General features: G+C 44.8%; 2 protein-coding genes and 1 pseudogene across 2 annotated transcripts in view; 2 read left to right on the top strand and 1 right to left on the bottom strand.

Annotated features, from left to right (window-relative positions):
• Nucleotides 1–736, top strand: part of LOC139276130 (zinc finger protein 850-like) — a 171333-nt pseudogene extending 170597 nt beyond the window's left edge.
• LOC139276131 (zinc finger protein 850-like) overlaps nucleotides 1–24815 on the bottom strand; it is a 94237-nt gene extending 69422 nt beyond the window's left edge. The window contains exons 1-2 of the mRNA XM_070893657.1: nucleotides 24662–24815; nucleotides 15540–16900 (exon numbers count right to left, since the gene is read on the bottom strand). Of these exons, the coding sequence (XP_070749758.1) occupies nucleotides 15540–16565 (1026 nt within the window). The 5' untranslated portion in view covers nucleotides 16566–16900; nucleotides 24662–24815. The remainder of the gene's footprint in view (nucleotides 1–15539; nucleotides 16901–24661) is intronic.
• LOC139276125 (NXPE family member 3-like) overlaps nucleotides 1–25533 on the top strand; it is a 742865-nt gene that overhangs the window by 204156 nt on the left and 513176 nt on the right. The window lies entirely within an intron of this gene.

The raw sequence follows: 25533 nt of genomic DNA, 5'->3' as shown, positions 1-25533 counted from the left end.
GAGGAAAGAATATTCCATAGAAACTAGGATTGTCTGTCAATTTCTATCCTGTGCTGACCTTTGTAAACTCCTTTTACAAGGTATTAGAAGGGCAGGATTTACAGACGGGAAACGTGAACCAAACATCACATCAAGATCTGACAGAGTCACGCGATTCATCAGGACCTGACTATCTGCGGCCTTTCAAAGTAGGAGAAATGTTTATCTGTTCTGTCTGTGGGAATAGATTTCAAACATCAGTGTGACTGGAAAAGCACCGACACACACACACCCGAGTGACAGTGTTCCAGTGCAATGACCGTGTAAAGAGCTTTAACCAGTTACACAGCCTGAAAAACATTGCACCATTCACAGTGGGCAGAAACTGTACACATGCTCTGTGTGTGGTCGAAGCTTCAACTGATCGTCCAACCTCCATAGACACAAGGACACCCGCACCATGGAGAAACCATGGGAATGTGGAGACTGTGGGAAGAGATTCAATTACACATCTGAGCTGGAAACTCATCGACGCAGTCACACCGGGGAGAGGCCGTTCACCTGCTCCATGTGTGGGAAGGGGTTCACTCGGTCATCCGCCCTGCTGACACACCAGCGAGTTCACACTGGGGAGAGGCCATTCACCTGCTCCATGTGTGATTGGAGCATCACGTCTGCAAACCTGGGTTCAATTTAAATTTAAATCCACTCCGTGTATTTATAAAAAAGTACATACAAGTACACAGATCACATCAAATAATTGGCAAAGGTTTAGAGTCAACAAGATGAACATGTAGCCACACCAAGGCCCAATAAACCAGCTCTGTATTCACAGGAGAAAGTCTGTTATCTAACTCCTCGAGTGACAGAAAGATTGGGACTCTAAGAACATCTAGAATCTGTTGTAAATCTGTTACAAATCCTCACTGGTACAACCTGTCTATTTCTTTTCAATTGAAGTGAATGGAAGATGAGGAGGGGTTGGAGAGTAGGGGTGAGAGAGGAGTTAGGGGGGGGGGCTTGGAGAGGAGTTGTAATGGAGGAAGTGCAGCAGCCAGTTTGTGCACAGTCAGATCCCACAAACAGCAATGTAATGATGACAAGATAATCCGTTCTCAGTGATGTTAGTTGAGGGATACACATTGTGCAGGACACCATGGAGAACTCTGCCTGTTCTTCCTCAAAATCGTGGCCGTGGGATCTTTTACGTCCAACTTAGGGACTAGACGGGACATCGGTTCAATGTCTGATCTGAAAGACAATGATCTGACTGTGCAGCACTCCCTCTGTACTGCACCTGGAGTCTCGGCCTAGATTATGTGCTCGGGTTTCTGGATTGGGAATTGAACCCCGACCCCCTGATTCAGGGCCGAGAGTATTACCACTGAGCCAAGGCTGACATGGTCTGTCCCCTGTTCCCATTACACTAGACCGTGCCTGTCTTATTACACTAACCCCACCCATTCATACTGCAGTGGGCCCCAACTCTGTTATTAGACATTCGGCAAAGCATTTGCTGCAACAACAAAACAATCAGAACTTACATTAATATAGCGCTTTTAACTCAGTGAAACTTCTCACGGTGCTTCACAAGATGATATCAATAAAAAAACATTTTTGACACAGCCACAGAGAAAGATATCAGGACAGATTGAAGAGGTAGTTTTTAAAAAGAATCTTGAAAGAGAAGGTGGAGGTTTTGGGGAATTCCAAAACTTGGAGCCTCGGCAGCTGAAGGCACGGCCGCCAATGGTGGAGCGATTAAAATCGGGGATGGTCAAGAAGACAGATTTGGAGGAGCGCAGGGAACTTGGAGGGTTGTGGGGCTGAAGGAGATTACAGAGATAGGGAGGGGTGAGGCCATGGAGAGTTTTGAAACCAAGGATTAGAATTTTTAAATTGAGGCGTTGCTTAACTGGGAGCCAATGTAGGTCAGTGAGCACAGGGGTGATGGGTGAATGAGATTATAGCAATAGGCCCTGACTTGCACACACTATTAGATGAGACCCAATCTTTGTTTTGTTGCACTAGATACTGGCTGTGTGACCATCACACTAGATCCAGCATTGTGTTCAGTATAACACTCGAGTCTGCCTCTGTTATTATTGGATCAAACACTGTCTTTGTTACTCTCTCAGTGGGCCATGCATTTGTTGTCTGGACCCTGTCTCCACTCTTATTGTATGGGCCCCTGTATCTGGAATTGTTACACTAGACCCGGTCTCTGCTATGATTGGAAAATAACCTGCCCCTGTTATTCCAGTTCTAGTGCACACCTCTATTATTATAACTATAGATCTTGTCTCTGTTGTATTCAATAGAGTATGTTTCTGATATTGTTAAAGTAGACCCGGCTTCTGTTAGTGTGATACTATCACCTCTTTCAGTTATTATTGCAAAAAAAATATTTCAATTATTAAAGACTTGTTTCTAGTGTAAAACTCAGCCTTGTCTCAGTTATTAATGCACTATACCCTGTCTCTGTTTATATTACACTATACCCTGTCTCTGTTTATATTACACTAGACCCTGTCTGTGTTTATATTACACTGGACCCTGTCTCTGTTTATATTACACTAGATCCTGTCTCTGTTTATAATACACTAGACCCTGTCCCTGTTTATATTATACTACACCTTGTCTCTGTTTATATTACACTAGACTTGTCTCTGTTTATATTACACTAGACCCTGTTTCAGTTTATATTAGTAGACCCTGTCTCTGTTTATATTACACTAGATCCTGTCCCTGTTTATGTTACACTAGACCCTGTTTCAGTTTATATTACACTAGACCCTGTCTGTGTTTATATTACACTGGACCCTGTCTCTGTTTATATTACACTAGATCCTGTCTCTGTTTATAATACACTGGACCCTGTCCCTGTTTATATTATACTACACCTTGTCTCTGTTTATATTACACTAGACTTGTCTCTGTTTATATTACACTAGACCCTGTTTCAGTTTATATTAGTAGACCCTGTCTCTGTTTATATTACACTAGATCCTGTCCCTGTTTATATTACACTAGACTTGTCTCTGTCTATATTACTCTAGTTCCTGTCTCAGTTTATATTACTCTAGATCCTGTCTCAGTTTATATTACACTAGACCCTGTCTCTAGTTATATTACACTGGACATTGTCTCTGTTTATATTACACTAGATCCTGTCCCTGTTTATATTACACTAGACCCTGTTTCAGTTTATATTAGTAGACCCTGTCTCTGTTTATATTACACTAGATCCTGTCCCTGTTTATATTACACGAGACCCTGTTTCAGTTTATATTAGTAGACCCTGTCTCTGTTTATATTACACTAGATCCTGTCCCTGTTTATATTACACTAGACCCTGTTTCAGTTTATATTAGTAGACCCTGTCTCTCTTTATATTACACTAGACCCTGTCCCTGTTTATATTACACTAGACCTTGTCCCTGTTTATATTACACTAAACCCAGTTTCAGTTTATATTACACTAGACCCTGTCTCTGTTTATATTACACTAGATCCTGTTTCTGTTTATATTATACTTTACCCTGTCACTGTTTATATTACACTAGACCCTGTCCCTGCTTATATTAAACACATGGATTCACTCTGGAGCATCTGCAATGCTGAGGATGTCGTGAATAGCACATTTCGTGAGTTGGTCACACCGCAGGCAAATGTTACACAGGGAGATAAGGAATGGATGACCATCAGGAAGAGCAGTGGAAAAAAGGTTGTGCAGAGGTCCCCTGTGGTCACCTCCCTCCAAAACAGATACAGAGTTTTGGGTATTGTTGGGAGATGACTCATCAGGGGAAGTCAGCAGCAGCCAAGTTCATGGCACCATGGGTGGCTCTGCTGCACAGGAGGGCAGGAAAAAGAGTGCGAGAGCTATAATGATAGGGGATTCTATTGTAAGGGGAATAGAGAGACGTTTCTGCGGCCACAATTGAGACTCCAGGGTGGTATGTTGCCTCCCTGGTGCAAGGGTCAAGGATGTCTCGGAGTGGCTGCAGCGCATTCTGGAGAGGGAGGGTGAACAACCAGCTGTTGTGGTACATATAGGTATCAACGATATAGGTTAAAAAAACGGGATGAGGTCCTTCAAGCTGAGTTTAGGGAGCTAGGCATTCAATTAAAGATAGGACCTCAAAGGTAGTAATCTCAGGGTTGCTACCAATGCCACTTGCTAGTCAGAGTAGGAATGGCAGGATAGCTCAGATAAATACGTGGCTTGAGCAGTGGTGCAGCAGGGATGGATTCAAATTCCTGGGACGTTGGAACCAGTTCTGGGGGAGGTGGGACCAGTACAAACCGGATGGTCTGCACCTTGGCAGAACTGGATCCAATATCCTAGGGGGAGTGTTTGTTAGTGCTGTTGAGGAGGAGTTAAACTAATATGGCAGGGGGATAGGAATCTATGCAGGGAGACTGAGGGAAGTAAAATGGGGGGGCAGAAGCAAAAGATAGAAAGAAGAAAAGTAAAAGTGGAGGTCAGAGAAACCCAAGGCAAAAATCAAAAAGGGCCACATTACAGCAAAATTCAAAAGGGACAAAGTGTGTTAAAAAGACAAGCATGAAGGCACTGTGCCTCAATGCGAGGAGTATTTGTAATAAGATGGACGAATTAACTGCGCAGGCAGCTATTAATGAATATGATCTGATTGGGATTACGGAGACATGGCTCCAGGGTGACCAAGGCTGGGAACTCAACATCCAGGGGTATTCAACATTCAGGAAGGATAGACAGAAATGAAAAGGATGTGGAGTAGCATTGCTGGTAAAAGAGGAAATTAACGCAATAGTAAGGAAGGACATTAGCTTGGATGATGTGGAATCTGTATGGTTAGAGCTGCGGAATACCAAAGGGCAGAAAACGCTAGTGGGAGTTGTGTACAGACCACCAAACAGTAGTAGTGAGGTTGGGGACAGCAGGATGCGTGCAATAAAGGTACAGCAGTTATCATGGGCGACTTTAATCTACATATAGATTGGGCTAACCAAACTGGTAACAATACGCTGGAGGAGGATTTCCTGGAGTGTACTAGGGATGGTTTTCTGGACCAATATGTCGGGGAACCAACTAAAGGGCTGGCCATCCTAGACTGGGTAATGAGAAAGGACTAATTAGCAATCGTGTTGTGCGAGGCCTCTTAGGGAAGAGTGACCATAATATGGTAGAATTCTTTATTAAGATGGAGAGTGACACAGTTAATTCAGAAACTAGTGTCCTGAACTTAAGAAAAGGTAACTTAGATGGTATGAGATGTGAATTGGCTAAAATAGACTGGTGAATGATACTTAAAGGATTGACGGTGGATAGGCAATGGCAAACATTTAAAGATTGCATGGATGAACTTTAACAATTGTACATCCCTGTCTGGAGTAAAAATAAAACAGGGAAGGTGGCTCAACCATGGCTAACAAGGGAAATTAGGGATCGTGTTAAATCCAAGGAAGAGGCATATAAATTGACCAGAAAAAGCAGCAAACCTGAGGACTGGGAGAAATTTAAAATTCAGCAGAGGAGGACAAAGGGTTTAATTAGAAGGGGGAAAATAGAGTATGAGAGGAAGCTTGCTTGGAACATAAAAGCTGACTGCAAAAGCTTCTATAGATATGTGAAGAGAAAGAGATTAGTGAAGTCAAACGTATGTCCCCTGCAGTCAGATTCAGGTGAATTTATAATGGGGGAACAAAGAAATGGCAGACCAATTGAACAAATACTTTGGTTCTGTCTTCATGAAGGAAGACACATAATCTTTCGGACATACTCTGGGACCGAGGGTCTAGCAAGAAGGAGGAACTGAAGGAAATCCTTATTAGTCAGGAAATTGTGTTGGAGAAATTGATGGGATTGAAGGCCGATAATCCCCAAAGCCTGATAGTCTGCACCCCAGAGTACTTAAGGAAGTGGCCCAAGAAATAGTGGATGCATTGGTGATTATTTTCCAACAGTCTATCGACTCTGGATCAGTTCCTATGGACTGGAGGGTAGCTAATGTAACACCAATTTTTAAAAAATGAGGGAGAGAGAAAACGGGGAATTATAGATCAGTTAGCCTGACATCAGTAGTGGGGAAAATGTTGGAATCAATTACTAAAGATGAAATAGCAGCGCATTTGGAAAGCAGTGACAGGATCGGTCCAAGTCAGCATGGATTTATGAAAGGGAAATCATGCTTCACAAATCTTCTAGAATTTTTTGAGGATGTAACTGGTAGAGTGGACAAGGGAGAACCAGTGATTGTGGTGTATTTGGACTTTCAAAAGGCTTTTGACAAGGTCCCACACAAGAAACATAGAAACATAGAAAATAGGTGCAGCAGCAGGCCATTCAGCCCTTCTAGCCTGCACCGCCATTCAATGAGTTCATGGCTGAACATGAAACTTCAGTACCCACTTCCTGCTTTCTCGCCATACCCCTTGATCCCCCGAGTAGTAAGGACTTCATCTAACTCCCTTTTGAATATATTTAGTGAATTGGCCTCAACTACTTCCTGTGGTAGAGAATTCCACAGGTTCACCACTCTCTGGGTGAAGAAGTTTCTCCTTATCTCGGTCCTAAATGGCTTACCCCTTATCCTTAGACTGTGACCCCTGGTTCTGGACTTCCCCAACATTGGGAACATTCTTCCTGCATCCAACCTGTCCAAACCCGTCAGAATTTTAAACGTTTCTATGATGTCCCCTCTCACTCTTCTGAACTCCAGTGAATACAAGCCCAGTTGATCCAGTCTTTCTTGATAGGTCAGTCCCACCATCCCGGGAATCAGTCTGGTGAATCTTCGCTGCACTCTCTCAATAGCAAGAATGTCCTTCCTCAAGTTAGGAGACCAAAACTGTACACAATACTCCAGGTGTGGCCTCACCAAGGCCCTGTACAACTGTAGCAACACCTCCCTGCCCCTGTACTCAAATCCCCTCGCTATGAAGGCCAACATGCCATTTGCTTTCTTAACCGCCTGCTGCACCTGCATGCCAACCTTCAATGACTGATGTACCATGACACCCAGGTCTCGTTGCACCTCCTCTTTTCCTAATCTGTCACCATTCAGATAATAGTCTGTCTCTCTGTTTTTACCACCAAAGTGGATAACCTCACATTTATCCACATTATACTTCATCTGCCATGCATTTGCCCACTCACCTAACCTATCCAAGTCACTCTGTAGCCTCATAGCATCCTCCTCGCAGCTCACACTGCCACCCAACTTAGTGTCATCCGTAAATTTGGAGATACTACATTTAATCCCCTCGTCTAAATCATTAATGTACAATGTAAACAGCTGTGGCCCCAGCACAGAACCCTGCGGTACCCCACGAGTCACTGCCTGCCATTCCGAAAAGTACCCATTTACTCCTACTCTTTGCTTCCTGTCTGACAACCAGTTCTCAATCCACGTCAGCACACTACCCCCAATCCCATGTGCTTTAACTTTGCACATTAATCTCCTGTGTGGGACCTTGTCGAAAGCCTTCTGAAAGTCCAAATATACCACATCAACTGGTACTCCTTTGTCCACTTTATTGGAAACATCCTCAAAAAATTCCAGAAGATTTGTCAAGCATGATCTCCCTTTCACAAATCCATGCTGACTTGGACCTATCATGTCACCATTTTCCAAATGCGCTGCTATGACATCCTTAATAATTGATTCCATCATTTTACCCACTACTGAGGTCAGGCTGACCGGTCTATAATTCCCTGCTTTCTCTCTCCCTCCTTTTTTAAAAAGTGGGGTTACATTGGCTACCCTCCACTCGATAGGAACTGATCCAGAGTCAATGGAATGTTGGAAAATGACTGTCAATGCATCCGCTATTTCCAAGGCCACCTCCTTAAGTACTCTGGGATGCAGTCCATCAGGCCCTGGGGATTTATCGGCCTTCAATCCCATCAATTACCCCAACACAATTTCCCGACTAATAAAGATTTCCCTCAGTTCCTCCTCCTTAATAGACCCTCTGACCACTTTTATATCCGGAAGGTTGTTTGTGTCCTCCTTAGTGAATACTGAACCAAAGTACTTGTTCAATTGGTCTGCCATTTCTTTGTTCCCCGTTATGACTTCCCCTGATTCTGACTGCAGGGGACCTACGTTTGTCTTTACTAACCTTTTTCTCTTTACATACCTATAGAAACTTTTGCAATCCGCCTTAATGTTCCCTGCAAGCTTCTTCTCGTACTCCATTTTCCCTGCCCTAATCAAACCCTTTGTCCTCCTCTGCTGAGTTCTAAATTTCTCCCAGTCTCCAGGTTCGCTGCTATTTCTGGCCAATTTGTATGCCATTTCCTTGGCTTTAATACTATCCCTGATTTCCCTAGATAGCCACGGTTGAGCCACCTTCCCTTTTTTATTTTTACGCCAGACAGGAATGTACAATTGTTGTAATTCATCCATGCGGTCTCTAAATGTCTGCCATTGCCCATCCACAGTCAACCCCTTAAGTATCATTAGCCAATCTATCTTAGCCAATTCATGCCTCATACCTTCAAAGTTACCCTTCTTTAAGTTCTGGACCATGGTCTCTGAATTAACTGTTTCATTCTCCATCCTAATGCAGAATTCCACCATATTATGGGTTTGGACAGGTTGGATGCAGGAAGAATGTTCCCAATGTTGGGGAAGTCCAGAACCAGGGGTCACAGTCTAAGGATAAGGGGTAAGTCATTTAGGACCGAGATAAGGAGAAACTTCTTCACCCAGAGAGTGGTGAACCTGTGGAATTCTCTACCACAGGAAGTAGTTGAGGCCAATTCACTAAATATATTCAAAAGGGAGTTAGATGAAATCCTTACTACTCGGGGGATCAAGGGGTATGGCGTGAAAGCAGGAAGTGGGTACTGAAGTTTCATGTTCAGCCATGAACTCATTGAATGGCGGTGCAGGCTAGAAGGGCTGAATGGCCTGCTCCTGCACCTATTTTCTATGGTGTGCAAAATTAAAGCACATGGTATTGGGGGTAATGTATTGACGTGGATAGAAAACTGGTTGGCAGACAGGAAGCAGAGAGTAGAGATAAACGGGTCCTTCTCAGAATGGCAGGCAGTGACTAGTGGGGTGCCGCAGGGCTCGGTGCTGGGACCCCAGCTATTTAAAATATACATCAATGATTTGGATGAAGGAATTGAGTGTAATATATCCAAGTTTTCAGATGACACTAAGCTGGCTGGCGGTGTGAGCTGTGAGGAGGATGCTAAGATGCTGCAGGGTGACTTGGACAGGTTAGGTGAGTGGGCAAATGCATAGCAGATGCAGTATAATGTGGATAAATGTGAGGTTATCCACTTTGGTGGCAAAAACATGATGGCAGAATATTATCTGAATGGTGACAGATTAGGAAAAGGGGAGGTGTAATGAGACCTGGGTGTCATGGTACATCAGTCATTGAAAGTTGGCATGCAGGTACAGCAGGCGGTGAAGAAGGCAAATGACATGTTGGCCTTCATAGCTAGGGATTTGAGTATAGGAGCAGGGAGGTCTTAATGCAGTTGTACAGGGCCTTGGTGAGGCCTTATCTGGAATATTGTGTTCAGTTTTGGTCTCCTAATCTGAGGAAGGATGTTCTTGCTATTGAGAGAGTGGAGCGAAGGTTCACCAGACTGATTCCCAGGATGGCAGAACTGAAATCTGAGGAGAGACTGGATTGACTGGGCCTGTATTCACTGGAGTTTAGAAGAATGAGAAGGGATCTCATAGAAACATATAAAATTCTGACGGGACTGGACAGGTTAGAATCAGGAAGAATGTTCCTGATGTTGGGGAAGTCCAGAACCAGGGGTCACAGTCTAAGGATAAGGGGTAAGACATTTAGAACCGAGATGATGAGAAACTTCTTCACTCAGAGAGTTGTTAACGTGTGGAATTCTCAACCGCAGAGAGTTGTTGTTGCATTAGATATATTCAAGAGAGGGTTAGATATGGCCCTGACTGCTAAAGGGAGCAAGGGTATGGAGAGAAAGCAGGAAAGAGGTACTGAGGTGAATGATTAACCATGATCTTATTGAATGGTGGTGCAGGCTCGAAGTGCCGAATGGCCTACTCCTGCACCTATTGTCTATGTTTCTATGTTACGAGACCCTGTCTCTGTTTATATTACCTGAGACCCTGTCTCTGTTTATATTACAGTAGGCCCTGTCTCTGTTCATATTACACTAGACCCGGTCTCTGTTTATATTACCCGAGACCCTGTCTCTGTTTATATTACACTAGACCCTGTCTCAGTTATTACTGCACCAGACCCTGTCTCTGTTTATATTACACTAGACCCTGTCTCTGTTTATATTACACTAGACCCTGTCTCTGTTTATATTACACTAGACTCTGTCCCTGTTTATATTACACTAGACCCTGTCTCTGTTTATATTACACTAGACCCTGTCTCAGTTTATTGACCCTCGACCATGTCTTAGTTATTGCGGCACGAAACAATGTCCACAAATATTGGAAATGGTTGGGGAGGAAACAGTGAAAGTAAGAGTCAGAAAACACAAGACTGGAGACAGAAATTAAGCAAATTTCGCTGGATAGTTGCAAGTGTTTCATTCCTTCCCAACCGAAGGACATAACCAGTGAGAGAATGAGAGATTTATTAACCTCACGGCAGGTATAGGTACAGCTTCACTTTTACCATCACTGGCACCAATTATCACACATGGAGGTAAATCTCAGGAGCTTCTGTGTGATGGTGAGGTGATCACTGGACAATAAAGCTCAGAGACTGGTGGAGGGCTGCTCATTATCCTCAGTGTGATTTAATCCCCTTTCCCACTGAATACTGCGGACAGACATGGTCACCTTGGTAACAGAATGGTCAGTGTGACATCACTTTCTATACAAGAACAACAAGACAATGGGTTATCAATAAATGGTAAAGATATTCCACAGTCTGCAATTACATTTTACATAAAAGGAAATAAAATGCTGAAAAAGAATTGCTGAAGATAATAATTTATCTGTGGTATTGACTGGCAAACATTAAGAATGATGTGTTTTGTTTACACACACACACACACACAAACATATATATATATATAGCAAAGGTTCTGTGTGTGCGCTTTTCAGTTGTTCTGCTACACCAGATGTATACATTTTTTGTGGACTTTTGGACCCTGCGGCAGCCTATCCGGCGGTGCTTGCTGGGTCAGGATATAAAGAGACTGCGCGCTGTTCCTCCTCCCACTGCCTGGGGGAATGGGGCAAATATTTAAAGGGGCAGCGACTCCCCTTTCTCTGCCTATTTATAGTTAAAGGGACAGTCCAATTTATCTTGGGGTGTTGGAGGACTTCACTAACAGAGCTCCCATTAACAGTCACTCCCTTCTGTACTGTGCAGTGATTGTAAAGCTGTCTATTTCAGTGACTTGAGCCTTTCTAAAATGTCTCACTGTTTTTGATGTTCCAGTGACGAAGATTTCAATGAAAGGTGGAATAAAATTTGTTTCAAAATATTCTGTTCTAACCCTCCCTCAACCCCCAAAAATTTTAGAACACTATGCAGTACTGACTGGGAAGTTCCCAAGTTCGATCCGTGATCTGGGCTGTTAGTTGATCTCAGCCAAGGCAGCAGTTCAGGAATTATAATTGTCCTCAGTACCACTGGGCTAAATATGAGTAAAAATCAGCCAGTGTCCCTGCTCTTCATACCGATCCAGTGAACTCAACTGGGAAGTGTGTGGATGTCATTTGAGGACAGGATTTGAGGCTGTGATGCCTACCACAGTGGAAATCCTGCTGGCACTCACTGAGTCGACTGACGGTGAGGCACTAGAGGTTAACTAATGTCTGTGGAATTGCACCCAGCCAGGTTCAGCATTTTCTGGAGATAATAAATCTCAGACGATGAAAGGAATGTTGAATTTAGACAGTGAGGATGGAGGGAGAGTGTCTAGAATAAGGAATTTACAGCTTAGGGGAGACAGGAGGGGACAGAATGTTCTGTAGAATCTAGAATTGTCTGTTCTGTATCTCTATCCTGTATTTAAAGTAACAATGTTTGTAACCACCATTTATTTGCAGGGTATTAGAAGGGGAGGATCTGCAGCTGGGAAACTCAATCCAAACATCGCCTCAAGATTTGACAGATTCCCGGATTGATCAGGATCACCTTCTCATCAGTCTTTGTAAAAACACCAATCACAGCGGGGAGAAACAGGACACATGTTGTGTGTGTGGATACACCCTCAACCAATCGTTCAGCCTGTGAGACTCGTGAACCCACCTGACTCAACACTGTAAATGTGGGGACAGTGGGAATGGATGGTGTTGTACATGGAAAGTGATTCAGTCGTTCATCTCACCAACTGACATTCGAGGAGTTAGATAACAGACTTTCTCCTGTGAATATAGAGCTGGTTTATTGGGCTGTGATGTGTTTACTTATTCATCTTGTTGACTCTAAACAGTCGGCAATTATTTGACGTGATCAGTTTATATGCACATATTTTTAAAAATACATTTGCTGAGTGGTTTCAAATTTAAATTGAAACCAGGTTTGCAGGCGAGATGCTCCATTCACACATCGAAGGTGAGAGAGATGCTGTGGGGCACACGCTAAGTCCAGTATCTGAAGGTGATGAACAGACTGGGTTTTATGTTTAGTGATCCTGGGCGTGTTATCAACACCTTCCCTGGATACCAAGGCTAAGGGATCAACTCTGGAAGGTATGGGAAACTGGGACTTGCCCCTGAGAGTAACCGAAGGTATAAGAACTAAAATAATCCAGAGTAAGAAAGGAGAAAAGGCCCAAAATGGAGCAGTTGGTAATAGGACATAAATCAGTCTCCTCTTATAGTGGAGACATCAAATATCGACACACTCTGTTATTTGAAATATCGAACCATTAAACTCCAGCCCAGTTATAGGGGTTATTAACATCAGCAGAAACAACCCCCAACTGACAGAACTAACATGATTCAGTCAGGGTGCGATCAGCAATAACAGTAGAATCCAACTCCTGCAGTCACTTGTGAACTTGTCGATATCTCAGCAGGTGGGATGACCGAGTGAATCCCTTCCCACATATAGAGCAGGTGAATGGTCTCTCCCTGGTGTGACTGTGACGATGCATTTCCAGCTTACAAGGTTGGTTCAGTTCTGCACCCACTGTGCGCAGATTGAGAATAAAATCAATGAGCTGCTCATTTTCTCTGCTGGATACTTGGCCTTATATGCTGGCCCAATAGGGTGAGCCCGGGCTGGCCCAATAGGGTGATGTAATGACCAGAACTGTGTGAGTACTCCAGCTGTGTCCTAACTAGTGTTTTACACAGTTCGAGCATAACCTCCAGAGGGAGGTGGGAGTCTGGAACTTACTGCCTGAAAGAACAGTCGAGGCAGAAACCCTCATCGTATTTACAAAAGTACTTGGATATGTACTGGAAGTGCGTTAACCTACAGGGCTACGGACCAAGAGCTGGAAAGTGTGATTAGGCTGGATAGGTCTTTTTCGGCCGCACAGACATGATGGGTCTAATGGCCTCATTCTGTGTTGTAAACTGCTATGATCCCATGTCACCAATCCTCTCCTGTCTGAAAAAACCAACCCCACAGTCACTGACACCAATCCCCTCCTGTCTGATATAATATTGCGAAGCACAGTGGAAGGCCAGAAGATTGTGAAATTTTTAGAAACCAGCAAAGGACGACTAAAAAAAATGATAAAGACAGAGAAGATAGCATATGAGAGCAAACTAGCAAGAAATATAAAAACAGACAGTAAGTGCTTCTACAGGTATATAAAATGGAAACAAGCGGCTAAAGTAAACACTGTTCCCTTAGAGGATGAGACTGGAGAATTAATAACGGGAAACACGGAAATGGCAGAGATTTTGAACAAATATTTTGTATTGGACTTCACGGTAGAGGACACTAAAAACATCCCAACAGTTGATAATCAAGGAGCTATTGTGGTGGTGAGGTGTGAGGGGGTGGGTGGTGGGGGGGACTTAAAACAGTCACTATCACTAGAGATAAAGTACTCAGCAAACAAGTGGGACGAAAGCTCGACAAGTCCCCCGGACCTGATGGCATGCATCCTAAGGTCTTAAAAGAAATGGCTGCAGAGATAGTGGATGCACTGGTTGTAATCTACCAAAATTCCCTGAATTCTGGAGAGGTCCCAGCGGACTGGAAAACTGCAAATGTAACACCCCTATTCAAGTAAGGAGGGAGGCAGAGAGCAGGAAACCATAGACCAGTTAGCCTACCATCTCAGTGGGAAAATACTGGAGTCCAGCATTAAGGAAGTAGTAGCAGGACATTTAGAAAATCATACTACAGTCAGGCAGTCAGCATGGTTTTATGAAAGGGAAATCATGTTTTGACAAATTTGCTGGAGTTGTTTGAAGATGTAACGAGCAGAGTGGATAAAGGAGAACCAGTTGATGTTGTATATTTGCATTTCCAGAAAACATTCGAGAAGGTGTCACACAAAAGGTTACTGCACAAGGTAAGAGCTCAAGGGGTTGGGGGCAATATATCAGAATGGATAGAGGATTGGCTACCTAACAGAAAACAGAGTCAACATAAATGGGTCATTTTTCGGTTGGCAAACTGTAACTAGTGGGGTGCCACAGGGATCAGTGCTGGGGCTTCAACAATTTACAATTTATATTAATGACTTGGATGAAGGGACCGAGTGTAACATAGCCAAATTTTCTGATGATACAAAGATAGGTGGGAAAGCAAGTTGTGAGGAGGACGCAAAGAATCTACAAAGGGATATAGATAGACTCAATGAGCGGGCAAAAATCTGGCAGATGGACTATAATGTGGTAAAATGTCAGGTTAGCTCCTTTGGTCGGTAAAAAAAGCAAATTATTATTTAAATGGAAATGATTACAAAATGCTTTAGTGCAGAGGGATCGAGGGGTTCTTGTACATGAAACTCAAAAGATTAGCATGCAGGTAAAGCAAGTAATCAGAAGGCAAATGGAATGCTGGCCTTTATTGCAAGGGGGATAGAGTATGAAAGTAGGGAAGTCCTGCTACAATTGTACAGGGTATTGGTAAGACCACACCTGGAGTACTGCACACAGTTTTGGTCTGGACTTGTCTCCATTCCCGTGCCAAGGGGATTGCTACACCAGATGGGAGGGGCAACATTTGGGGACACTGATTCCCCACTAATTCCCATTCCCCTTCTTTCTGGTGGATAATGGAGGGGCCACTGTGTGTAATGTGCAAGTCAGTGAGAATTGTCAGCAAGCTCTTTCTAATTGGAGATTTTATTCAGTGGAAACTTTCACACACTATTGTAGATTTTGTACCAAAGATCAGTTTAGGATTCAAGTAAAAGTTCATAATTTTATTGTAAACTAACTTTCTGTTGAGAGTCGCTGAATTAAGGGGAAAGATAACACACAGTGTTTCTTAAATGGACACTGCAGCCCCGAGAACACAATCAGTAATATATCCAGAATATTAAAGTCCAGCCCAGTTATAGGGTTATTAACATCAGCAGAAACAAACCACAACTGTCAGAATGAACATGATTCAGTCAGGATGTGATTAACAGCAGTAATAACAACAGATTCCAACCCCTGCAGTCACTTGTGAACTCGCTGGTGTCTCAGCAGGTGGGATGACCGAGTGAATCGCTTCCCACACTCAGAGCAGGTGAATGGCCTCTCCCCAGTGTGAACTCGCTGGTGTCTCAGCAGGTGGGATGATCGAGTGAATCGCTTGCCACACTCAGAGCAGGTGAATGGCCTCTCCCCAGTGTGAACTCGCTGGTGTTTCACCAGGTTGGATGAACAAGTGAATCCCTTCCCACACTCAGAGCAGGTGAATAGCCTCTCCCCAGTGTGAACTCGCTGGTATTTCACCAGGTCGGATGAACAAGTGAATCCCTTCCCACACTCAGAGCAGGTGAATGGCCTCTCCCCAGTGTGAACTCGCTGGTGTATCAGCAGGTTGGATGACTGACTGAATCCCTTCCCACACTCAGAGCAGGTGAATGGCCTCTCCCCAGTATGAACTCGTTGGTGTTCAAGCAGGTTGGATGATGTAGTGAATCCCTTCCCACACTCAGGGCAAGTGAATGGCCTCTCCCCAGTGTGAACTCGCTGGTGTGTCAGCAGGGTGGATGATGTAGTGAATCCCTTCCCACATTCAGAGCAGGTGAATGGCCTCTCCCCAGTGTGAACTCGCTGGTGAGCTACAAGGTTAGATGACTGAGCGAATCCCTTCCCACACATGGAGCAGGTGAATGGCCTCTCCCCGGTGTGAACTCGCTGGTGAGCTAAAAGGTTGGTTGACCGAGTGAATCCCTTCCCACACACGGAGCAGGTGAATGGCCTCTCCCCGGTGTGAACTCGCTGGTGTTTCAGCAGGTCGGATGACTGAGTGAATCCCTTCCCACACATGGAGCAGGTGAATGGCCTCTCCCCAGTATGAACTCGCTGGTGAACTACAAGGTTGGATGACTGAGTGAATCCCTTCCCACACACGGGGCAGGTGAACGGCCTCTCCCTAGTGTGATTGAGTCGATGAATTTCCAGCTCAGATTGTGATCTGAATACCTTCCCACAGTCACCACATTTCCACGGTTTCTCCATGGTGCGGGTGTCCTTGTGACTCTCCATGGTTGGACGATCGGTTGAAGCCTCGCCCACGCACACAAGACGTTTACAGTTTTTCTCCACTGTGAATGGTGCGATGTTTATTCAGACTGTGTAACTGGTTAAAGCTCTTTCCACAGGCAGTGCACTGGAACACTCACTCGGGTGTGTATGTCTCGGTGCTTTTCCAGTCACACTGATGTTTGAAATCTTTTCCCACAGGCAGAACAGACAAACATTTCTCCTTCCACTTTCAAAGGCCGATGATATTCAGGTCCTGAAGAATCGATTGACTCCGTCAGATCTTGATGTGATGTTTGGTTTGTGCTTTCTGTCTGAAAATCTCCCCTTCTAATATTCTGTAAAAGGAGATAATAAAACTCATCACTGTCAGTACAAGACAGAAATTCAGAATAGACAATCTAGGGACCAAGTTTCAACAGGAGTTGCTCCTATTTTTTTGGAACAACTAGTTTTTTTTTTTGAGTATCCTAGAAATCGTAATTCTCCCCATTTAGTTTGCTCCAGTTTCAGTCGGTTAGTTCAGTTTCTTTTTAGTTCAGTTTTCTTTTCCAAAAGGGGGCGTTACCAGACACTAATGCCTGTTTTGGCCATTTAAGTAAGTTTAGACAGTGAAAAGTTACTCCAAACTAACTTAGGCCTGAGTAAATGCCCACTTTGATATGTTCAGAAAAACCTTGCGGACGCTTTAGCAATCAGGTGCAGGTAGCCAGAGTTAAGGGGAGGGGGAAGTGAAGTTAGAGGGAAGTTAGAGGATTTTCCAAAGCATGAAACACTTCACTTTTAAAAACAAAGAACCATCATCAATAATAAATGATCAATAAATCAATCAATAAATAAAAAATTATAAGTTCCTACCTCACCTACTGCAGCACCTATGCGTTGGGGAGCACCGGGAGCCCTCCAGCAGCACACGGCCCACACTCAGCCCTGCCTGCCTGCCTGATTACATTTTCAAGGGGAAGAGCTCGGGTGTGCCCCGCCGTCGAGGAGGTGGTCCGGTGGGGCCCGCTGCCGAGGAGGTGGTCGGGCGGCCCCATCACGGAGGAGGTGTTTAGGCGGGCCGGTGAGGAGGCCTTTAGGTAAGAGCAGTGGTGGCGAGGTGAGGCCCGAGTTTGGGCAGCGGCGAGGCGAGGGGTGGTGAGGCTGTAGCTCCGCCCCCCCACTGCTTCTGCTGCGCTGCACCCAGTCCAAAGCAGCCTGATCATCGTGGAGAATCCCGAGGTAAGTATTCGGTGCGCTTTTCCTTCCAGAAAGTCGGCGGACCTCTCGCAGGTGCACCATTCTACGGGTCGGTCGAAACTTGGCCCCCGAGTTTCCATGGAACATTCTTTCCTCTCTTGTTCTTCCAAAGCTGTAAATCCCTGTCCCACACATTGTCCCTCCTGCTGTGCTGAAATCCAAAACCATCGCACATTTCTAGACTGTTTCTACTCCACTCCTAGTTTTCACCACCAATACTGGCTGGGTTCAGTTCTACATTCACTGGTTCCCCTCCCTCTCCTCCCCTGAAGGTGCTGACTCTGGCTGGGTTCAGTTCGACACTCACTGGTTCCCCTCCCTCTCCTCCCCTGAAGGTGCTGACTCTGGCTGGGTTCAGTTCTACATTCACTGGTTCCCCTCCATCTCCTCCCCTGAAGGTGCTGACTCTGGCTGGGTTCAGTTCTACATTCACTGGTTCCCCTCCCTCTCCTCCCCTGAAGGTGCTGACTCTGGCTGGGTTCAGTTCTACACTCACCAGTTTCTCTCCAGTAGTGACCTATGTGCCCAATCTCCCTGTGTGAACCTCAACAGTGAGTGTCGACAGGCTTTTCCACTGTCCTCACCTGAGGCCTCACACGTGCATTTTCCAGCAGGGTCACTGGACCCTCCTCCCAATTACTCAGTTTCTAAACGATAAGCGGATAAGGGGCTATGAGGAGCGGGCAGAGAACATAAGAACATAAGAAATAGGAACAGGAGTAGGCCATACGGCCCCACGAGCCTACTCTGCCATTCAATAAGATCATGGCTGATTCGAGCATGGACTCAGCTCCACTTACCCGCCCGCTCCCCATAACCCCTTATCGGTTAAGATACTGTCTATTTCTGTCTTAAATTTATTCAATGGCCTGGCTTCCATAGCTCTCTGAGACAGCAAATTCCACAGATTTACAACCCTCTGAGAGAAGAAATTTCTCATCACAGTTTTAAATGGGTGGCCCCTTATTCTAAGATCATGCCCTCTAGTTCTAGTCTCCCCCATCAGTAGAAACATCCTCTCTGCATTCACCTTGTCAAGCCCCCTCATAAATCTTATATGTTTCGATAAGATCACCTCTCATTCTTCTGAATTCCAATGAGTAGAGGCCCAACCTACTCAACCTTTCCTCATAAGTCAACCCCCTCATCCCCGGAATCAACCTTGTGAACCGTCTCTGAACTGCCCCCAAAGCAAGTATATCCTTTCGTAAAATTGGAAACCAAAACTGCACACGCAGCATTCTAGGTATGGCCTCATCAATACCTTATATAGCTGTAGCAAGACTTCCCAGCTTTTATACTCCATCCCCTTTGCAATAAAGGCCAAGATACCATTGGTCTTCCTGATCACTTGCTGTATCTGCATTTCATGCACAAGTACCCCCAGGTCCTGCTGTACTGCGGCACTTTGCAATCTTTCTCCATTTAAATAATAACTTGCTCTTTCATTTTTTTCTGCCAAAGTGCATGACCTCGCACTTTCCACATTATACTCCAGCTGCCAAATTTTCGCTCATGCACTTAGCCTGTCTATGTCGTTTTGCAGATTTTGTGAGTCCTCCTCACACATTGCTTTTCCTCTCATCTTTGTATCATCAGCAAATTTCGCTACGTTACAATCAGTCCCTTTTTACAAGTCATTAGTATAGATTGTAAATAGTTGGGGTCCCAATACTGATCCCTGCGGCACCCCACTAGTTACTCGTTGCCAACCCAAGAACGAACCATTTATCCCGACTCTCTGTTTTCTGTTAGTTAACCAATCGTCTATCCATGCGAATATATTGCTCCCAACCTCCTCAATATTTCCTCATAAGTTCACACACTCATCTCTGAAATCAACCTCGTGAGAACCTTCTCTGAACTGCCGCACCTCTCCTCCCCTTAAGATGCTAACTTTGGCTGGGTTCAGTTCTGCACTCACTGGTTCCCCTCCCCTCCCCTGAAGATGCTGACTCTGTCTGGTTTTAGTTCTGCACTCACTGGTTAACATAAGAAATAGGAGCAGAAGTAGGCCATACGGCCCCTCGAGCCTGCTCCGCCATTTAATACGATTATTCGTGATCCGATCATGGACTCAGGTCCACTTCCCCGCCCGATCCCCATAACCCTTATCGTTTAAGAAACTGTCTATTTCTGTCTTAAATTTATTCAATGTCCCAGCTTCCACAGCTCTCTGAGGCAGCAAATTCCACAGATTTACAACCCTGAGAAAAGAAATTTCTCCTCATCTCAGTTTTAAATGGGCGGCCCCTTATTCTAAGATTATGCCCCCAAGTTCTAGTCTCTCCTATCAGTGGAAACATCCTCTCTGCATCCACCTTGTCAAGCCCCCTCATAATCGTATATGTGTTTCGATAAGATCACCTCTCATTCTTCTGAATTCCAATGAGTAGAGGCCCAACCTACTCAACCTTTCCTCATAAGTCAACCCCCTCATCTCCGGAATCAACCTTGTGAACCCTCTCTGAACTGCCTCCAAAGCAAGTATATCCTTTCTTCAATATGGAAGCCAAAAGTGCATGCAGTATTCCAGGTATGGCCTCACCAATACTCTGTATAACTGTAGCTAGACTTCCCTGCTTTTATACTCCATTCCCTTTGCAATAAAGGCCAAGATTCCATTGACCTTCCTGATCACTTGCTGTACCTGCATACTAACCTTTTGTATTTCATGCACAAGTACCCCCCAGGTCCCGCTGTACTGCAGCACGTTGCAATTTTTCTGCATTTAAATAACAACTTGCTCTTTGATTTTTTTTCTGCCAAAGTGCGTGACCTCACACTTTGCAATATTATACTCCATCTCCCAAATTTTTGCCCATTCCCTAAGCTTCTGTCCTTTTGCAGATTTTGTGTGTCCTCCTCACTCATTGCTTTTCCTCCCATCTTTATATCGTCAGCAAACTTGGCTATGTTACACTCGGTTCCTTGTTCCCAGTCGTTAATATAGATTGTAAATAGCTGGGGTCGCAGCACTGATCCCTGCGGCAACCGACTAGTTACTGATTGCCAAACCGAGAATGAACCATTTATCCTGACTCTCTGTTTTCTGTTAGTTAGCCAATCCCCTATCCATGCTAATATATTGCCCCCAACCTCCTCAACATTTCCTCATAAGAACCCCCTCATCTCCGGAATCAACCTCGTGAACCTTCTCTGAATTGCCTCCCCTCTCCTCCCCTGAAGATGCAGACTCTGTCTGGTTTCAGTTCTGCACTCACTGGTTCCCCTCCCACTCCTCCCCTGAAGATGCTGACTGGCTGGGTTCAGTTCTACATTCACTGGTTCCCCTCTCTCTCTTCCCTGAAGGTGCTGACTCTGGCTGGGTTCAGTTTTAGACTCACTGGTTCCCCTCCCCTGAAGGTGCTGACTCTGGCTGAGTTCAGTTGTATACTCGCATGTTCCCCTCCCTCCCATCCGCCTCTTCCCTTAAGGCGCTAACTCTGGCTGTGTTCAATTCCACAGTCACTGTTTCCCCTCACTCCCCTCTCCAGCAGGCAGAGTTTAGGGAGCTAGCAGGGAGATTAAAAAGCAGGACCTCAAAAGGTAGTAATCTCCGCATTACTCCCGGTACCACGAGCTAGCGAGTACAGAAATAGGAGGATAGAGCAGATGAATGCGTGGCTGGAGAGATGGTGCAAGAGGGAGGGCTTTAGATTCCTGACACATTGGGACCACTACAAACCGAATGGGTTGCACCTCAACAGAGCCGGGACCAATATCCTTGTGGGAGGGTGGGGGGGTTTGCTAGTGTTGTTGGGGAGGGTTTAAACTAGCTTGGCAGGAGGATGGGAACCTGACAATAGATTCAGCAGGGAGGGGAGCAAAGCTGGAATTAGAAAGTAAAAATAAAGAAATTGAGTTTGAAGGAGAGAGGAAACAAGCAGGAAAAAAGGGTAAAAAAACAAACTTAAAGGCACTTTGTCTAAATGCACGTAGCATTTGCAACAAAATAGATATGTTGACGGCACAAATTGAGACAAATGGGTATGATCTGATAGCCATTAAGAGACGTGGTTACAAGGACCGGGAATTAAATATTCAGGGGTACTTGACAATCCGGAAGGACAGACAGAAAGGAAAAGGAGGTGGGGTAGCTCTATTGATAAAGGATGGAATCACTGCAATAGTAAGAAATGATATTCTCTCAAATGATAAGGATGTTGAAACAGTTTGGGTGGAGATAAGGAACAATAAGGGGAAAAAGTCACTGGTGTGCATAATCTATCAGCCCCCTAACAGTAGCAACTCTGTTGGTCGGAGCATAAACCAGGAAATAGTGGGGGCTTGTAAAAAGGGAACAACAATAATCATGGGTGATTTTAATCTCCATATTGATTGGATAAATCAAATTGGTCAGGGCAGCCTTGAGGAGGAATTCATGGAGTGCATAAGGGACAGCATGTAACGGAACCAACCAGGGTGCAGGCTATCTTAGATCTGGTCCTGTGTAATGAGACAGGATTAATAAACAATCTCCTCGTAAAGGATCCCCTTGGAATGAGTGATCATAGCATGACTGAATTTCAAATTCAGTTGGAGGGTGAGAAAGTTGGATCTCTAACCAGCGTGCTAAGCTTAAATAAAGAAGACTATAAAGGTATGAGGGCAGAGTTGGGTAACTTGGACTGGGAAAATAGATTAAAGTGCAGGACGGTTGATGAACAGTGGTGTACATTTAAGGAGATATTTCACAACTCTCAAGAAAAATCTATTCCAGTGAGGAGGAAAAGGTGCGAGAGAAAATAGAGCCATCCATGGCTAGCTAAAGAAATAAAGGCCGTTATCCATTAAAAACAAGGCATACAAAGTGACCAAATCTAGTGGGACGACAGAAAACTGGGAAGCTTTTAAAAACCAGCAAAGAATAACTAAAAATGAGTAAGAAAGGGAAGATAGACTGTGAAAGTAAACTAGCACAAAATATAAAAACAGATAGCAAGAGTTTCTATAGGTATATAAAAAGGAAAAGAGTGGCTAAAGTAATTGTTGGTCCTTTAGAGGACGAGACCAGGGAATTAGTAACGGGGAACAGGGAGATGGCAGAAACTCTGAACAAATATTTTGTATCCGTCTTTACGGTAGAGGACACTAATATTCCAACAGTGGATAGTCAAGGGGATACGGGGGGGAGGAACTTAACACAATCACTAAGGAGGTGGTACTCAGTAAGATAATGGGATTAAAGGCAGATAAAACCCCTGGACCTGATGGCTTGTATCCTAGGGTCTTAAGAGAAGTAGCGGCAGGGATTGTGGATGCATTGGTTGTAATTTACCAAAATTCCCTGGATTCTGGGGAGGTCCCAGCAGATTGGAAAACTGCAAATGTAATGCCCCTATTTCAAAAAGGAGGCAGACAAAAAGCAGGAAACTATAGACCAGTTAGCCTAACATCTGTGATGGGGAAAATGTTGGATCCATTATTAAAGAAGCAGTAGCAGGACATTTGCAAAAGCAAAATTCAGTCATGCAGAGTCAGCATAGATTTATGAAGGGGAAGTCATGTTTGACAAATTTGCTGGAATTCTTTAGGGATGTAACGAACCGGGTGAATAAGGGGGACCCAGTGGATGTGGTGTATTTGGACTTTCAGAAGGCATTTGACAAGGTGCCACATAAAAGGTTACTGAACAAGATAAAAGTCCACGGGGATGGGGGTAATATATTAGCATGGATAGAGAATTGGCTAACTAACAGAGAATCGGGATAAAAGGTTCATTCTCTGGATGGCAACCAGTAACTAGTGGGGTGCCACAGGGATCAGTGCTGGGTCCCCAACTATTTACATTCTATATTAACGACTTGGAAGAAGGGACTGAGTGAAACGTAGCCAAGTTTGCCGACGATACAAAGATGGGAGGACAAGTAAAATCTGCAAAAGGATACAGACAGGCTCAGTGAGTGGGCAAAAATTTGGCAGATGGAGTATAATGTTAGAAAGTGAGGTCATGCACTTTGGCAGAAAAAAAATCAAAGAGCAAGTTATTATTTAAATGGAGACAGATTACAAAGTGCCGCAATACAGTGGGGGTACTTGTGCATGAAACACAAAAGGATAGTATGCAGGTACAGCAAGTGATCAGGAAGGCCAATGGAATGGAGTATAAAAGCAGGGAAGTCTTGCTACAGTTGTACAACGTATTGGTGAGGCCACACCTGGAATATTGCGTGCAGTTTTGGTTTCCATATTTACGAAAAGATATACTTGCTTTGGAGGCAGTTCAGAGAAGGTTCACTCGGTTGATTCCGTGAATGAGGGAGAAAGGTTGAGTAGGTTGGGCCTCTACTCATTGGAATTCAAAAGAATGAGAGGTGATCTTATCAAAATGTATAAGATATAAGGGGGCTTGTAAAGGTGGATGCAGAGAGGATGTTTCCACTGATGGGGGAGACTAGAACTGGAAGGCATGATCTTAGAATAAAAGGCCGTCAATTTAAAACAGAGATGAGGAGACATTTCTACTATCAGAGGGTTGTAAATCTGTGGAATTCACTGCCTCAGAGAGCTGTAGAGGCTGGGACATTGAATAAATTTAAGACAGAAACAGACAGTTTCTTAAACAATAAGGGGATAAGAGGTTATGGGAATCGGGCAGGGAAGTAGAGCTGAGTCCATGATCAGATCAGCCATGATCGTATTGAATGGCGGAGCAGGCTCGAGCAGCTGTATGGCCTACTCCTGCTCCTATTTCTTATGTTCTTATAAGGTGCTGACTCTGTCTGGGTTCAGTTCCACACTCACTGGTTCCCCTCCCCTGAAGGTGCTGACTCTGTCTGGGTTCAGTTCTCGACAATGACATCATTCACTTTGTTCCTGCACCAAGATGGCCGCGCACGCGCTGTGCTACTAACTGAATCAAGATGGCCGACCGTTGAACCTGCCTTCCTGCACCAAGGTGGCCGCCGATAGCCTGGGCCTGTGACCGGGAGAAAGCCCCGAAGCTGCAACCGCCGATATTCCGGTTATTATTCCGGGCTTGCGGCGGGCACCGGTTGTTTATGAAGCCTCCCCGGCACCTCCCTGGTCCATTATTCCGCTCTGTCCCGCTGAAAAGGACACTTCTGTGGAACCTGTCTAAAATGTATCTCCTCCGCCATTACACGCGGCGCGCATGCTCCAAACACAGCAGGACCCGCGCCTGCGCACTGAGCTCCTGTAGTCTGGGTGAGGCACATTCTCCCCTGCGGGGCATGCTGGGTACATAAGACCATGAGAAATCGGAACAGGAATGGGCCACCCGGACCCCCCCCCCCCCCCCCCCGAGCCTGCTCCCCATTCAATAAGATCTTGGTTGGCCTGATCATAGACTCAGCTCCACTTCCCTGCCCGCTCCCCAGAGCCCTTTACTCCCGAACCACACCTAGAGGACTGTGCACAGTTTTGGTCTCCTGATCTAAGGAAGGATATACTTGCCTTGCTTAGATACAGAGTAAAGCTTTCTCAACACAGTTCCACCAGACATTCCAAGGGCAAGTACAACACAAGTTAAATACGAAGTATATCTTCCTCTAACCTGTCACAAGCATTCCAGAGTAGATACTGCATTGGTTAGATACAGAGTAAAGCTCCCTCTCCACGGTCCCAAACACTCCCAGGGTCGGTACAGCATGGGTTAGATACAAAGTTAATCTCCCTCTATGCTGTCCCATCAAACATTCCCACAACAGGCACAGCACGGGTTAGTCAAAGAGTAAAGCTCCCCATGGACTGATCCATCGCAGGT

The sequence above is a fragment of the Pristiophorus japonicus genome, chromosome 11, assembly GCF_044704955.1.
Source record: "Pristiophorus japonicus isolate sPriJap1 chromosome 11, sPriJap1.hap1, whole genome shotgun sequence".
NCBI lineage: Eukaryota > Metazoa > Chordata > Chondrichthyes > Pristiophoridae > Pristiophorus > Pristiophorus japonicus.
This window is presented reverse-complemented; position numbering and strand designations above follow the sequence as displayed.